General features: G+C 38.9%; 1 protein-coding gene across 3 annotated transcripts in view; it reads left to right on the forward strand.

The window, feature by feature from the left end:
* The window catches only part of LOC143036889 (sorting nexin-32-like), a 120,284-nt gene extending 104,021 nt beyond the window's left edge, over positions 1–16,263 (forward strand). For all 3 annotated transcript variants that reach the window (XM_076204807.1, XM_076204808.1, XM_076204806.1), the window contains exon 10: positions 649–16,263. In XM_076204807.1, the coding sequence (XP_076060922.1) occupies positions 649–789 (141 nt within the window). In that variant the 3' untranslated portion in view covers positions 790–16,263. The remainder of the gene's footprint in view (positions 1–648) is intronic.
* The last annotated feature ends 1,341 nt before the right edge of the window (positions 16,264–17,604 follow it).

Here is a 17,604-nt window from a genome sequence, read left to right on the forward strand (position 1 = left end):
TCACTGTAGGGAGAAACTTTGGACTGTTATCTATGTTGTATTAGTGTGGGACTGTTTCTGTGTCACCAGCTGAAAATTATATGGGTAGAGGAGCAGTTGCCTGCTCTCTATATGTGAAAAAGTGTAAGAAATATAGCTGAAGACCAAAGGCTTAGTGAGCTGCAGCTTTTGATAGAAATGAAGGAACTGATGGATTTTGAAAATGAGTAGCTTTACTATCCATCTTGCAGGACCACCACATGTAGGTGCCTGTCATTGGCCCTTAAGGTATTTTTTACATCTGAATGAATCTGGTTGTGTTTCAACCAGTAATTCCCAGTTTCATTTCCCTGGGACAATAAATTTTCTCTCCCTCCACATAATAAAAGCCTTTGAATTCATTCACACTGTCTTCTAGTGATATAAGCAAGGTGCTTGTTGTTGTGTGCTAATTTTGGGTTAGAATTTACTGGGTACAACCCTTTGTATATTTCTCTTTTATTGTCATATGTGTGTAAACATGTATATTGAAAAATATATACAGTGTGTAGAGTACATATGTATTCAAGATACATCCATCTGCAACTGTCTGCCAAAGCTATTTTGGAATGTATTTATATCAATCTGAAATATTGTGGTACTAATATGACTGAAATTTTTCTTATGCAGATCAAGAGGTTCCAGCGGCTGCGGTCAAATGAAATGATGGCAGCTATTGATGAATATGCTTCATTGCAGCTCGCATCTGCCCGTAACACACTTGCAGCTATAGGAAAGTCTTTGGATCAGATTAAATCTATGTCATTTTAGGTTGGTATGCACAGTAAAGAGTGCATATACAGATACACATTCAGACTAAGGAAATATTCAATACGTCCCATTGTATCTATATGCCTTGCTTTGTATCCTTTAAGTACTTAGGGCATTGCTATGCTCTGTAAGCAGCCAAAGACATTTAATTTGGTACAATTACATGGTCTAGGGTATTAAATACTGAAATGATATGATTTACAGATGATGTGATTAAAACTCAGATTTGGTGCTTGCAAAACAAAATAATCGTATTAGGAATTGTATTGCAAGCCTACTTTTTGTTCTGTTTACTTATAATAAATCACTTAAACCATTGTACATGATGGCTAATGGTGAATGAATCAAAAAAGAATTGTGACTGACAGACATTGATGCAGTATAAAATGAGAAAAAAAATTACACATGTACACATACACACACATACACACACTTCCTATACAGATGCATTGACATGTGGCATAGCCTAGAAGAGGAAACAGTCCTGTCAAAGACATAAATGAATTAAAAGCCAAGTTTGATAAAAGATCAAAAAGGAGAGTAAAGCCAGACCTAGTTTGCTACTGGATGTGAACTCAAACAGTAGGCACTCAAACCCTAATCCTTTCCCTCTTCTACTTTTATCTTGTATGCCCTAAGGACCACTTCTCACTCCAGTTTGACTTTCTCCCTACTGTCCTTTTGAATTACCTTTATCATTCTCTCCATAACTTGTATTACATCTATTTGAACCAATGTATTACTCATCTCTATTCCCCATCCCCTCCTCTCCATTGTATTTTCTGCACCACTTTCCCCTGATTTAGACAGACATTTCTGCATCCATGGTTACCTCCTTTCTTTTCATACTGTATCCACTACATTAATTTGGGTCATCCTTTTTCAATCACATCACATCACACTTATACACAGGAATGAAAAGAAATAGTTGACAAATCTCCCGTCCAGCTGAGAGTGCAGTGTCACAGAATAGTCATGAGGGACCAAAAGATTGTACAGTGGAGTCCCCCAAGGACCAGTACTGTTAATACCTATTCACACATGACCTCCCCAGAGCACAACATCAAAGCTCTTACCAATGCAGACAAACTAACTATAATAGCCCAGCACTGTAAGTACAAAGTAACAACCAGAAACACAAATTTACTTCAGCAAAATAGAACTATGGCCAGGACAAAATAGAATGTTTGCTTCCTTTCTGAAGTCATCAATTTTGCTTATCCCCAACTACCATGAGTCAAGTTCTCAGATTAAATTGCCGACTTCTCCCTCTATATAAAACCCGCAAAATCCTGGGCCTTGCTTGTAATAACTACATGACCTTCAGCCCAAATATCAAAGACCTGACAGGAAGACATATTAGAAATTGAACATACTAACAACACTGGTAAGTTCATGACTTGGACAAAAGACAAAAACACTTACCACCATACTGTATACAAAAATTCATAAGAACTATACTTAATAAAGCATCCACAGCATAATAGCCAACAGTTAGAAAACACCCAAAAAACAATACAAAATATTGCAAATAAAAAGTGGCTGCATTAGAATAACCTAAAAAGAACAACACTCAAATCAAAAGCTTTCTTTTTGAATAGCACATAAGAATCATAGACACAGTCCTATGGAAGAGCCCTTGAATTCTTACACCTCTCACACTGTATCACATAAATACAACCCACCAAATTCTATTTAAAAAAAAACACGATTCAACTTAGATATATACAATAACCTGCCCCCAGCAACTTACAATACATCCATAGAAAAATATATACACACTTGGAATACAAAGCAAGCATTCTAAGATTGCCCTCCAGGTTCTATACTTCATCAAACTCCCCTGTACATCAACCCAACTTTGAAAACACTTCCCTAAACAATTAAGAACTACTCTAGCATACCTATGTTTAGATCACTATTCCATATTAAAACAGTATCAACAAAGAATTGGCCTGGCAACAGACCTCAATTGCACCAGATGCAATCTCCACACAGATGATACAAACTTTCTTATTTTACACTCCTGTACACTCACCCTGTGTAGACGACAACATAATCTCTTCTCTGAGTGGCTTATGGGCTGAACCAAAGAAATTAGGTAGAGGATATGGGTTTCCTGCAAGAGAAATCTAGGGCAATAGATGGACTGACCACACACATCTGTGTATTAGCCCTTTCTCTTTAATTTGTGTGTGTGTGTGGGCTTAATCACTTGCTGAACATGTGATTGACAGATGGGAATTCAGAGCTCATAATATAAGAGCTATTTATAATATTGTAATCTTAAATGCACCTCACACCCATGCCTTTATTCAAAGGGGACAGTAGTGTCTTGCATTATTGTGATGATTTTGAAGCCCTAAGTAGGACTCAATTTCAGGTTTGCTGTGTGACGGCCCTCAATGCTAACCAACCAGCAAGCCATGTGTATTTACCTGTCTACCTAATTGTAATATCCAGGAGAAGAGCTACACTCAAGGGATTTTCATCTCTCAAACTTGGCTTCCAATTCATTTATGTTTTTTATGACTAGTTTGTGTACAGTATGTGTAATAATGGAAACAGTTACTTCGAGTTTCACTGACTGGAATCCTGAATCCCCACAGTGACTGGCAATGGTCTCCAGTCCCTCTCATAGATCTTTTTGCAAAGAAATATTGGACTCTTGTCTGTGTTTTATTATTTGGGACATTTTTGTCACCAGGTTATAGTAGTAGGAGGGAAAGAGTCATCAGTTATCATTTCACTTAATATGAGGAGGTGGAGGAAGTACAGTTGCAGAGATTGTGGGCCTAGTCTGGAGACAGGATCAACCACTTAGGACTGCACCTCCAGATGGAGGTGAAGGTGTTGATGGTTTTTGAAAACGGACAGCAGAAAAATTATTCTCTTTGGTATCTGACTTACAGGACCACTACTTACAGGTACCCATTGCTAGTCCCTGTGTGTGTAATGCAGTTTTTTTATTACATGCCAGGATAAATACATAGAGAATGCATAGCTACACTCAACTTTCTTACATATAAAGTACTGTATATACAGCACTTGAAAACATACGGGTGTTTTTTCTGTTTGTATTTATGGTGCAGGTATAAATCAGTATTCCTTAGTATGACTGGAAGACTTGAAGAGATTTTCTTGCAGCTTTAGTTTTTTCTTTTAGAGGTTTGATTCTGTGAGACTTTGTTTTGTAATTCCATTGAAGATCTGTTTGAATTGTAACATTGCCAAAGGATAAATGTACATATTATTATTATTATTATTATTATTATTATTATTATCATAGTTATTGTTATGATAAATGTTATCATAATTCATTCATTCATGGCAGTTCAATTTATACATGGATGGGGTGGTGCAAGAGGTAAATGCAAGGCTGGGGATTGGAGATGGTTAAAGAAAATGGAGAAAAATGGGAGATAAGCTAGTTGTTGTTTGCTGACAATACTGCACTTGTAGCAGGGTCAGAGAATGAATTAAGGAAGATATTGACGGAGTTTGGGAAGGTGTTTAAAAGAAGGAAGTTAAAGATAAATGTGGGTAAAAGTAAGGTGATAAGATATGCAAGGGGAGAGTGGCAGTAAATTGGAAGTGAGTATTAAGGGAGAGAGACTGGAGGAAGTAGATAGCTTTAGATACTTGGGTGCAAAAGTGGAGGAGGAGCTAGAATGCAGATTGAGAAAAGTAAGTAAATGCCTTGGGGGATTAAAAAGTGTAATGAGATATAGACATTTGGGAATGGATGCTAAGAGATTGTATGAAGGAGTGATTGTGCCAACAGCACTGTATGGGGCAGAAACATGGAACATAAGAGAGGAAGAATTTAAATGTGTTTGAGATGAAATGCCTGAGAAGTATAGTAGGGCTTACTAGGCTGGATAGAGTGAAAATTGAGGAGGAGAGGGGGCGTGGAAAGGGATTTGGGAGATGGGTTGATGAAAGAATGAGTGAAGAAAGATTAGTGAAAGAGGTGTGGAAGGCAAAGGTGGAAGGAATGAACATGAGGGGGCAACCAAGGATGAGATGGATGGATGGGGTAAAAGGGGCATTGGGAAAGAGGGGAATGTGTGTTGAGGAAGGAGGGGAGAAGACAGAAGATAGGGGTGAGTAGAGAATGGTTGTGAATGGATGTTGCTATGATAAATGGGAGTGTGTGAGGGATGGCGGGTGAGAGAGTATATGTGAATGATATTTTGATGCAGCAGGAAGGGAATTCTGTTTTTTCCCTCCATGAGGGGAAAGAGAGGGGGTCGCTGATTAAATGAAGCAACCTTACTGTGGATGTGATGTGTCTTTCTGCGTTGCTTTTGATCCAGGGCAATGGGCAAGATACAGGGATGACATGCCATCCAGGAGAAGCCAAGAAAAGAGGGAGGGAGGGATGGTGAATGGGAGTGGATTTATGCCTTTGACTTTGTCTACCTCCCTTTTAACCACTTCAGTATGAGTCAAATTCTAGCACACAGCATCAGCTGCCATAGATAAGGTGCATCACATTACTTGAATTATAAAATATGAAGTCACTACTGTATTAGTCGTTCTCTTTTACTCTGAGTAATAATAAACACAGAAAACATGATCAAACTAGTTCACAGAATCCGGATGTAACTCATGTACAACTACAAAAATATATATATAATCAAGATGCTGATGCTAGCATCCTCATGTACCTACTCGTGCCTCATGACACCTATGAAGGTGTCATCGTACCGAAGTGGTTAAATGGGGAAAAGTCCTTGGGATATGTATATATGTACATTCATTATAATCACCATTACATTTGTCATATAAATTGATTGAGGTCTATGTTTAATTTTTAAGTAGACATAATTATGGTTGGTGAATTCTACAATAAGTATTGAGTGGTAGTGAGCTTGCTGTAGCCAGTGACAGGTACTTGCAAGTGGTGGTCCTGCAAGAAGGACATTATAGAGAATCATCTCCCTGACACTCACTTCTGAGCCAACACTCATTCTCAGATGGGGTCAAGGATCTATCTTTATCACCTTTATCTTTATTTCCTCCACATTTTCACATAAGAAAAAATGTCAACTGGCAATTGCTCTACTGCTGTTACAATAGGCCATTGACATAGAAACATTCCAACACTAATACAACACAAACACTAGTCAATGTTTCTTCCCAGAGAGATCTGTGGAAGGGGCCAAAGATCTTTTGTAGCCATAGTGGGTCTGGAGGTTTCTACTTGGTGGAACTTGAGACTAATTATAGTTATATTATGTTCCTATATATTTAGCATTACTATATATGTATTATTATTCTTATTATTATACTTTTTTTATATATATAAAAAAGCTTTGGTATATAGAATTGTACTCTAAGAAAGTTAATGCTGGTTTGTAGCACATATCTGATAACATAAACATGAATATTAGTTATAAAGCCACCAGACATTTCATGACTAAATGTCACATAATTATGATAAATTAATTGTTTTCCTTTCTATTTCTTCTTCCTCTCTTCTTTTGTAAATATAAAAATTTTGACCAAAGAAAAGATGGTGATATGAGGGGACAGTTCCATGGGTAAATGTGAGATTGTGTTTACCTGCTGTGATTCAGCCAAGCATTAATTTGATGGAACAACTACTACCCGAATGGCAGCAATCATGTGATCTTTCCATCTGGGAACTTAGGTGTCTTGTGTTTTTTTCCAAAATGGTATTTGTGTTTGTACAGTGCATGTAACTTTTCATTTTTTTTTTCTTTTTTGGAGATCTATAATATTTGCAAATGTTTGTACATTAGTCTGTTTGCCAGGATTTTTACTGTTGTTTCATGTAATACATGGTTTGGAAAGTTTTTGTCACATACATTCATACCTGGTGTGAGTGTTCTCTAATGGTCAGCATATGTTTGTTCTAAGACCAGTTTAATTGTGGATTTCAAGCAAGTTCTGACATGTTCATTTGTTTTTCTTTAAGAAAAGAGTGAGAAGAGATGCTGGTAGTGGATATTTTGAGCCTGTGGGGATGAGCTGTAATTAAAATTTTAATCTGCATGTTTGCCATGCATGATATCCATTCAAGACTGGGAGATAAGAGTCTTGGAGATCTGAATTATGTCTCAGTATTATTATTATGCTGAGGCACCAAGACAGGTGGGTCCTCTTGGTTTTGAGAGGTAAATTGCCTTAGCTACCTCTTGTAACTGAGAGTCAGGCATGCCTTGAACCAAACAGCTATTACTTGGGGTGACACCACATATTTTATGACTGTTCCCCAGTGCTAAAGTGGTGGGTGAATGTATTCTCTATGACCTACAGTACTTTGGGGTTATAAACCCAACACTAAGTCTCCCCTCATTGAGTTCCATGGTTGATTGGGGTATGGGAGGGCAAATCTACATGTATATGGCATCCAGGCATGGTGCTTGTAGTAGGGATGGGCTTGCAAACTCCCCCCATCAAACCCACAATGTAAGGTATGTAAAACCAGGGCTGGGATGAATGTCTAGCAGGCTGTCCATATGGGTGCCTAGAACATTCTCTCCCTCTCCAAGGATGATCAACTACTCTTTTTATTGGCAAAGCTCAAGATACTTAGGCTGGATATAGTGGTTCTCTGTTAGACAGTGGTGAGATCAATAGTACTTTTTGGGTCATAACAGTGGGGTTCACCTTAAGGATGGGGTAGCTGTAGGTATAGCTTATCAACAGTAGCCCATGATTATAGTGGTTACTCCAGTTGATGAGAAGATGATACTGGTGAGAATGAAGCAAACTTTGGACTTCTCTCTTATTGCAGTATATGCTCTTCCTGAGGTAAATGAACTTGAAGAGATATTCTATGCTAAGCTTGACTATAGTCGGCCAGTGCCTGCTACAAGACATTCTGTTTTGGGTGACTTCAGAGTAGTTACTAGCACTGCATAGGAAATATTGGTCCCCATAGCTCTGGAAACAAAAATGCTAATAGGTCTCCCCTTCTGAATTTTGCATCCACCAGCTTGGGGAGGATGCATGTGCTCAGAAGCATGCAATAACAGTCACAAATTGATTCAAAGTGTTTGGCACCTTTGAGGACCTTGAAGAATTGTGAGATGTCTTCAGATATGGAACTCTGAAAGCTACTGAGTAGTGCATTGACGTGTCCAAGGTTGAGGAGTTGTCAGAGACACTAGAATCTAGAGATTTTTCATACTGTCAGATTGACTGAGTACCTGGACCAATGTTTTGAAGTGCCAAAGGTTGAGGAGTTGTATTATGTCACATGAGACACCATAGAATATAGAGATGAGTCATACTACTAAATTGGCTGGGTAGCTGGATTATTGCAAGCTCTGAAATAGCAGACTAGAGCTCTTTTGAGGAGGATGAGGGAAGTTATATTAGGATGTCAAAGGCCATTTCAATGTAAGACTTCAGACCTGCTTACCAAGCCCTGCTGAAGAAACACCACTCCAAGTCAGTGACCTATATGAGCACTGTCTGAACAACTGATGGGCAACTAGTGTCAGACATGGATGAATGTAGAGACTGCTGAGCCAAGTAATTTGATCAGTTGTACATGGCAGACCCTCCAAGTAGACAGCTTCCTCTGGCTGATGTTTGAGTGATGATTGCCAATACACTAATAGTTAAATTTCTGCTCTCTGATTGAGGTAGAGAGATTGTAAGTTAAGGAACGGAAAGGCAGCTGGCATCTGCAATGTCAATCCAAAGTTGCTGAAAACTGGAGGTAAGGTTAGAGTCCCTGGGTTGCATGTGGTGCTGTCTGCCTTTGGCAGTCCAGTATCATTCCATCAGACTGTAAAAAGGTTCTAATCATCCCTCTCTGGAAGGAGAAAGGGGACTACAACACTTACAACAGTATTACATTGTTCATTGTGCTAACCAGAGTACTCTCCTGTATGATATAGGTTTGCTCTGATCTGATAATTCCAGAGGGCTGAGCTGTCTGGGTTCAAGCCCAGTAAATCAACAACTTATTGGACCCTAATGCTTTGTAGTCTCATGAAGTGCTGATGCAAATTTCAACAGGGATTACTTGGAGTGTATATTGATCTCAAGAAGATGTTTGATTTAATGAATCATGGTATGCTCAGGGATCTGTAGGTCTGTGGGATGCCTGTGAGGATTATTGATCTGATTTCTGTCCTATACTCTGAGAGAGAGAATACTATGAGTTGTGAAGGAGGTATACCTGGCTTCTTGTAAATTCTGGAGTGAGGTGAAGGAGGTTCTCACCTCATCACATCCAATACTTGCATAGTTTGGGGTTGAAAAGGACTGTCACTCATCCCAGAGCATTCACTGGCAATCTAAGGTCACTGATTTTGTTTTTGTTGATGCTATACTTCTTTTGGAGTTGTTGGAGGTCCTAGTTGAAGTTCTTAAATCAATGCACAGGGAAGTGAGACCACTGGGATTCTAGGTCTCCTGAACCAAGAACAAGGTCCAGGCAATTAGGAACACACTGGATTATACAATATCAACTGTCTATGCATATGGTGAAGAAATGAAGATCTTGAAAAATCTTTACATGCCTTGATAGTGTAGTGTGTAACAATGGTGGGTCATATCATGAGATCCTTCATAGGACTGGTATTATCCATGATGTTGTGGACATGCTGTCAGAGTATGTGGTGTTGGTGATAAGCAGGACTAAGATCTGAATCTTTCAAGTCACTTGTGTTCCCTGGATTTCTATACAGCTGTGAGACATAGTGAATACTGACTTGAAGACGCATCTCAATGTCTTTGGTACCAAGTGCCTTCAGAGAATTATGGATATCACTGGTATGACTTTATATCAAACAAGCAACTGCTTCATGAATCAGTCATGACCTGTTATCATAATTCATAAACATCATCTGCTATGTAGTCATGCGGCAGGGTTCCCTATTGTTAATCCCACCCACAGGGAAATCTCCACAAGAGACAACCTTTAGTGTAGATGAAAGGGACACCCATAGAACCCATGGCTGCAGTAAGTTGACAGATCCTGCTGAGAAATGTTTGGAATAGGAAGGGTGACTGTATGGAGGTTTGCTCAGGGAAACTATGAGAAATGGTGTTGCTGTGTGAGTGAAATAATATCCCCCCTCCCCAGCATATGCTATCTGTTGATGATGATGATATCTTCCTGCTACATTACTCAAAATTGCATAGCTTACTTTACTGCTACAATTTGTAGTGTGAAATATGCTGTATGGAATAGAGGCAAATAAAGGAGAGAACTGACAGGGAAAAGTAAAGAGTGATTGGTTCAATCAAAGTTTATGCTTTGAAAAGTTGGAGTTGGGATGAATGCATGCTCTGTATATACACATAAACAATTTGGGCAGTAGTATGCTGCAGTATACATATGTGATGAAGAATTATCTGGGATCCAATTATGATATATATATCATTGCTTCAAATTTCACTGACTGGAAACCTTCATTCCTGAGGTGACTGTCTGCAGTCCTCCAGCCCTCTTATAGATCTCTTTGGGAAGAAAACTTAAACAGTACCTCATATTGTATTAGTGTGTGACAGTTTCTTTGTCACTGGCTAGTAGTAGGTGAAGGGAAGTAATTGCTATTGTCATTTTTGTTTGACAAGTGGAGAAAGTACAGCTGAATTTGATAGATCTTGGGCCTGATATGGAGACAATACCAATCCTGTGAGGTTGCACCTCCACATGTTAAGTGAGGGTGTTTATAGGTTTTGAAGATAGACAGCAGGACCACATCCTGCAGGTGCCCATCATTGGTCCCTAGGATCCAATACTCATGCATAATAGGTTGTCCAGTAACTGGAATGGAGAATCATTGGTGGGTGTTCAAGTGAGTAGTTGTTTTCTTCTATAACTCTGGTGACACAGCCAGGAGGCATTGGTGTCAAGCCAGCAACTTCTTTATTACATTCCATTATAAATGGATTGCTTTAGAAAATAGGGTTTATATTGTTATCATGCATATGACGGTGTGTGGAACAGTTGAATTACTGACATATTGTAGAGATTGAATTGTCATTCATTTTAAACACTTTAAGGACGTCGGTACGCATATATAAAAATAATTAAACTACACTTTTTTCTGTAAATGGTAGGCAGTGTCAAAATTATTTGTGCCAAATTTTATGGAAACCATTTAAAAATCAAGAATACAAGAACAACAAACTGAATAATTTTGTCTTGTTTTTCATATATATTAGTAACTATTAGAACCTGTGATCTCATTTTCTTTATGAAACTAGAAACTTTGATAAAGATTATCTTGTTAACTTATTACTCTGTCTAAAAGTTGCACTAGACTAGAATTTTTTATTGTGAATACCCAAATTTTGTAAAAAAGTTTGTGTAATTGTATTGTTAAGAGCTATAATTTTATCCTTACAGACATAATTCAACAAGACAATTTAGAAAAAAGGATAAGTATTTTATAAACAAAAAACAATTTATACAGAAAAAGAAGTTTCTGAGTTATAAGCATGTGACAAAAATATTGTTACTATACTGAACCACAAAAATAAAAATAAAAAATTCACCCTCTGTATGCAAAAACTATTTGCAATATAGGTGAAAAATGCATAAATACTGATGAATTAGATATTAATGAAGTGCAATGTTTTGTACTTTATCCCAAAAAAAATTATTGGTTTTTACTATGGCATTACATAAACAGTGATTCATATTGGGGATTTGTTTCACCAGGGATGATTCACTTCCCAACATTCAACATAGTCCGTAGTTACATGATCTACATTAAAAAGAAAAGAAAAAAAAAGTGTCAACAGCAATACTTGAACAATACACAGTGAATTGTTACTTTGTGTTTCTTACTTTCACATCTCGCTGTCAATACATGTTGACAGCCCATCTTAAAATTTATATAAATAATAAAAACATCAAATATAAATGTCAAATAAAAAGCTAGTCTTACATCACCCACTTGAGATGCTATTTTAAAATAATCATTAGAAATAGGAAATGATGCCATATGACACTCTTGCTTCACCAGTATGTTGTGCAAACTTCAAATTATTTATCCACAAGTTTTCAAAACATTGTAAGAAATTTAAATTTTTAGCGTACAGATGTCCTTAAACATCACAATGCATATATATATATTTGTTTTTCATCAAGATAATACCAGTTGATTTTAATCAGCTGATGGGGGGGGGCTTCAGTCTCAAGAAAGTCATACAGAGTGAAAACTCCATTAATGTCCTAGTCATTCCCTCAGATCTGTGAAATCACCAAATTGTAAACATTTAAAAAGAAGTCCCATTTCCTCTATTGTTCTCTTGTAATCCTGAATCCACTCCAGTCTGATTTATCAAAGGATTTTCTCAGTTCTAAGAATTTTGCCTTCCCAAAGTTATATCTTCCTTGTATGTATGATTTGTATCTCATTTTCACACTCCCTACAGCCATATGGAATTCAAGAACTACATGGCCACTCCTGTGGGGCACATGTATTTCAAAGATTCAATAACATCTGATTCCTTGGATGCAAATCTGGTCTGACTGGTGTGTCATCTCCTCTTTTGCCATTTCTCTAACCCATAGTGTTATTATGTTGTTCAGTGCTACATTTAATAATGCATTACCCCATAATTCTTGTAGGCCAACTTTTCACTTTTCCCAGCTCACTTCCCCATAATTGAAGTCTCCTATCAGGGCCACATTGTCACTTTACATTTTTTTCTTTCTCTTTCATTTCTTTGTTCTTTCCTCCAGGTCTATCAACATCTCTTGATATTCAGCTTTGGCCCATGTTCTTGTCATTTTGAGGGATACACCACCACAATATCTCTTTTACTACTCTCTTCAAATGCTGTTTTTATATATATCATTTCAGCCTTTCCTTTAGCTGGTAGAGAATGCAGAGTATTTCAGAACACAAGGGACCAAAAATCTACAATGGTGCCCCCTATGAAACTGATATGATCAATGTTATTTCCTTACATGTTCCATCTCATTGACAAGACAGTTAATTCTATCAATTTATCAATAATGTACCTGGTTTTAGTAGCAGATTTGCATTTTCAGTCTCAGTTCTGACATCATATGGATATGGCCTGCATGGAACAGTGGGTAACATTCCTGCCTTGGAATATGGAAGATCTAGGTTCGATCCCTGGTCAGTGCAGTGCAAAAAATACTTTTATGACTCCAATTCCTCTCCACAATTGCAGACATCAGAGGTGTGGTAGATTAGTCTCGCATATAAGTAAATGTCAGGACCTAATCAGTATAGTTAAGCTAATTACATTGATTTCAGACTTCATTCACAACCACAGCCATTCTAACATGCCAAAGAATCTTGACATGCACTTCTCACCTTGCTTAAGGTGGCATGTCCCCGGACAACCCATAGTGTTAACAACAAAACTACAAGACAATACAAGACAAGAACTAAGAAATTCATATTCAAGGGAGACCTACCTCTCATACCCATCATCCATTACTGCTATTTGTTTACATGATGCTCCAGTCTTACGTTTCCATTTTCATTTCGGATTTCCTACTACAGAATTTCTTTTTCTATCACTTCTTGCTCTTTGCACACTTGGGACACCTGAAATAACCTGTATATCACAATAGGTATTTAAGCTCCAACAATGGTGTTTTTCTTCAATTTGTTTTACTTTGAACAGAGCTGCACGTCTACTCCATTGATAATGGAATCAAGTGTGTGTGTGTGTATACATATGTATGTGTGTATATGTATATATTAGTTTTTGCATTTGTATATGGAAAGAGTGCACACTTACATGAATACATGCACATACATGTCCTTTGAAGTGTTATAACAATATATTTGCGGTCACATTTGCATTCATTAATATAGAGCAGTTTTGCTTCCATTTATATACATTAGAAGGTTGTATTTCAAAGCTTATAGTTGCCAAGTTAAATACTGATCTCATTAAAAGCCAAAAAATTAACTTTAAGCCCAATGACTGCTGCAAGGTCTGAGGAGTTGTATATATCATAGACCGATATATAGATATGATACCTCCTTGCCTTGCTTTCTATGAAAACTCAGAATCACTCGTTTTTTCTTCCCAAGAAATTTTGCTCTATTGGTTGAGTGAGTATGTGCATGTTTGTGTGTGTACAACATTGTGGCACTATATAGTGTTTGTGTGCTCAAGTTGGATTTTATAATTGTAATAAGAGTACATTTAGTTTTAGGAAATAGTAGTAGTATTGGCTGTTTTAATGGCAGTTACCTTTTGCAAAAGCGATAGTTTGTTATGGTATTTTGTAAACAGTTTCTATGAGATTTAAGGGGAAATTTGACATTTGCACTGAGCAGGATTCATGAGAATGAATAGTTAAGTTGATCATTATTATGTGAAGAAGAAAAGTATTCAACAAGGCTGATACAGCACATATGAGGAAGGAACAAGTTCACGGTGTTTGAAGGTCACACATTTCAAGTGCTAATTAGCTTGGAATACTACAAATGCAAGACAGATTAACACTGAGCAATTGCATAATAGAAAGATTCATATTACATGCATAGCTGAAAAGGTATAAACATGTATGAAGTAGAAAATTATTTCAGCAAGGTTCAGGATGTTGTCTATTAGGGAAGAGTGGTGAGAAAGGTCTGGTTGGAATGGTTTCAGGTGCTACAGGGTGAAACTCATTTAGTGTTAGAAAGATTACAAATGAGATTAGAAAAAGAACAATTGTGAATGGAAAAGGGACATGCAAAGTTGTTAATATAGGATTAGTAATGGTGAATGGCAACTTATGGCAATGATATGGGGAACTTCAGTCATATACAACAGTGTCAACATGCACAACATTCTCAAGGCTTCTCTAAAGACACAATGGCTGTAGTTCCTTGGAATGCATGAGGAATGTCGTGCATTTTGATACTGTGTTGTAATTGTCATTTGACTGCATTCTCCCCAATTTCTTTGCTATGAGCTACTGCTCATAATAACCTTTTGTTTGATAGAAAGTTTGCGCTGATGGTCTTGATGTCAGTGATTTAGCAAGTAGAAGGTTCTCCTTCAGCTGAATGAAAATGTCAGGTGACAGAAATAGTAAAACCATACTGTCTGATCAAGGATTAATCCCTTTGACATATTTGATTCCTTTGTGCATTTTGTTCTAGCCAAGTGTGATTCCATTTGGTTTATGTATGTGTATGTGGGTCTGTAGGGGAGTAGGATCAGGACAAAACAGAGCGTTGATTGATCAATGCTCCAGTCCGTTCCTATTCTGCTACTTTATCTGAATGAAATTGCCTAGCATTATCCAAAGGAAAATCTGTAAAGGGTATAACCAAGTTAAAGGGGTCAATGAATAATGAGTGCTCAGTAACATACACAAGTGAAACTTGTGCAGTGTAGACTGTAGCTGTCCTAGACATCTACCAGTGTTCTTGATTGATGAGTTTGGTGAGGATATAATTAAGTTTGGTAAAGCTGTGTACAGGAATGAATGTGGTTGAATGTAGGTTGATTGTGACAAGCATGAGTGGATCACTGAAAGTTATCCACTAGTGTCCATAGGGTGGGGATCACTATCTTGATTTTCCTTGTTGGTCCTCAAGGTGCTTTGGAACTCATGTGTAATACCACAAGAAATAAAACTAATTTGTGAGTTGTGTGTCCCACTCCAAAAAAGTCATCAGATATTGCATATGATTTATGGAGTAACTGATGTCACTAAACAATGATAATTGTTGCATTAAGGGATTAATCATCAAAGAAGTCTTGTATTTTGATCAGCTCAACTTCTTTGTTTTTCTGATTATCTATCTACATACCAAAAGGCTTCCTCCCCCTCATCAGGGAGATAGCCACCCAAGGCATGCATTTTCTGATTATACATACTATGATTCAGAAAGCATGTTACTGAAATTTGTTTTCCTCGGGGTTTAGTTCATAGAATGAGCATATTTTAATGTTTGCTAAAAGTCACTGTAATGAAAATTTTCCTTTTTATATATTCAACAAAAATTCATATATTAGATCAACCTGTAGGCTCCAATAAATATATCCATTTATTTTCGAACTGCAGTAGTGTAGGAGATGCAGATACAATATTTGTAATTTGGTCCCAAATTTTGGACTCGTGCAGTTCTGCATAGTCACAAAGTGTTATGAATATAATGAGATATTGGTTAAACATATTTGATGAAGTGTATCCATACCCATGACTATGGTAGATAACTAAGGATCATGGCCACTCGAGTCAAGTGAAATCCTTTTTGTCCTGGATCCTCTTGTCTTCAGTGGAGGAAGGAGAGAAACTAAGGATCATGGTCACTCAAGTCAAGTGAAATCCTTTTTGTCCTGGATCCTCTTGTCTTCAGTGGAGGAAGGAGAGATGATGTGGTTCTTGTGCGGCCTTGCCCCAGCTATTATAAGATTTTTTTAAGCTGAAAAGGTGAAATGCAGTCCACTTTATCATTGTATGTTTTGTATGAAGTGTGGATATTAAGGGAACAATAATTATCCTGGAGATGAAATAAAAGTACATTCCAATAGAAACTGTGTTTTTATCACCCCCCATTATCCACCAATTCTGGACCTCACTTGATACATGACCCATGTATGAAAGACCTGCCAGTAAAAAATCATACATGCATACATAAGCCAAGAGGCCTTCTCCCCATCATAAGGAAGGTAGTCAATGTGTACACCCACATTTCACCTATCCAACACCCATTTGTTCTCCCTTTTTTCTTCGCTCCTTGTGGATGAAGGGCCATCCTTAACCCCCACCCACTACCGGGGTAACAATGCATCAAGCCAAAGCTGGTAGTGGCCCGGCTGCATCAGGCTGCGTCACTACACCACTACCCCCTCTCTTCGAAAGCGGGCGTCGAGGAGGATAGGGAGCGACGCGCGCCACGTAGTTTAACCGGTTTGGCCTTCGTATCAATCGCCCCAAACGAGTGGTCATTCCGTCAGGGGGCATGTCTGGCGAGGAAGGCCTTGATGGAGGGGGGGCTCGAGTGCAGGGTGGTGTGGCCGAGGTCGGAGGCCTGGCGAGGGGGGGTCGGTTGAGTATGGAGCTGTGGAGACATAAGGTTGGGTGAGCATTGTTGCATTGCATGGTAGAGTGGGGGCGTGGGGTGGGGAGGATCTTGGGGGGTGCCGGGAACAGTTGTAGAAGGGTCTGGTTGTGGGATGGGAGAAGGATAAGGGTTCGCCGTCGCGTACGTGTGATCCGTGTGAATTTGGGGGGGGGGGCTGCTGCAGGTGCTGTGGTGGTGGGGAGTTAGGGGCAGGAGGGGAGTGTTAGTTTGGAGGGGAGAGTGTTTCGGGGGGTGGGGAATGACTTGGTTCGGTGGTGAGGATGGGGTTAGGACCATGTTGTAAGAGGTATTGTAGTGGCCCTGGAGGTTTGGTAGGGAGAGTGATGGGGAGGTGGGCCGGCTTGAGCCTGTCGATGGAGATGCGATCCGGTTTGGCATCTCGGTTGATCACGAAGTGTTTTGTTGATCTGCTGAGGACTCGGAAGGGGCCATCGTATGGGCGTTGAAGAGGAGTGCGTTTGGAGTCTCGCCTGAGGAAGACATAGTCGCTTGTAGACAGGGCCGGGGGAAGGTGCTCCGGCTGTGGTTGTGGTGGACGAAGGGGGGTTGGACGGGTGTTGGCGAATGTCTCCTTGATGAGTTTGGAGGAGGGCGTGACGATCAGGATCGCCGACGGCAGGCGTGGTAATTACCCCAGGGAGGCGAAGGTTCTCAGCGTAAAGTAGCTGAGATGGGGAAACGTCGTTCTCGACCTTTGGTGTGACGCGGATCGTGAGAAGCACCAGGGGAAGGGCGTCGACCCAGTCGCATGAGGGTTGTGCCTTAAGCGACTCCTTCAGTTGGCGGTGGA

Source organism: Oratosquilla oratoria, chromosome 21 (genome assembly GCF_046742065.1).
Source record: "Oratosquilla oratoria isolate Oo_2021 chromosome 21, ASM4674206v1, whole genome shotgun sequence".
Lineage (NCBI taxonomy): Eukaryota > Metazoa > Arthropoda > Malacostraca > Stomatopoda > Squillidae > Oratosquilla > Oratosquilla oratoria.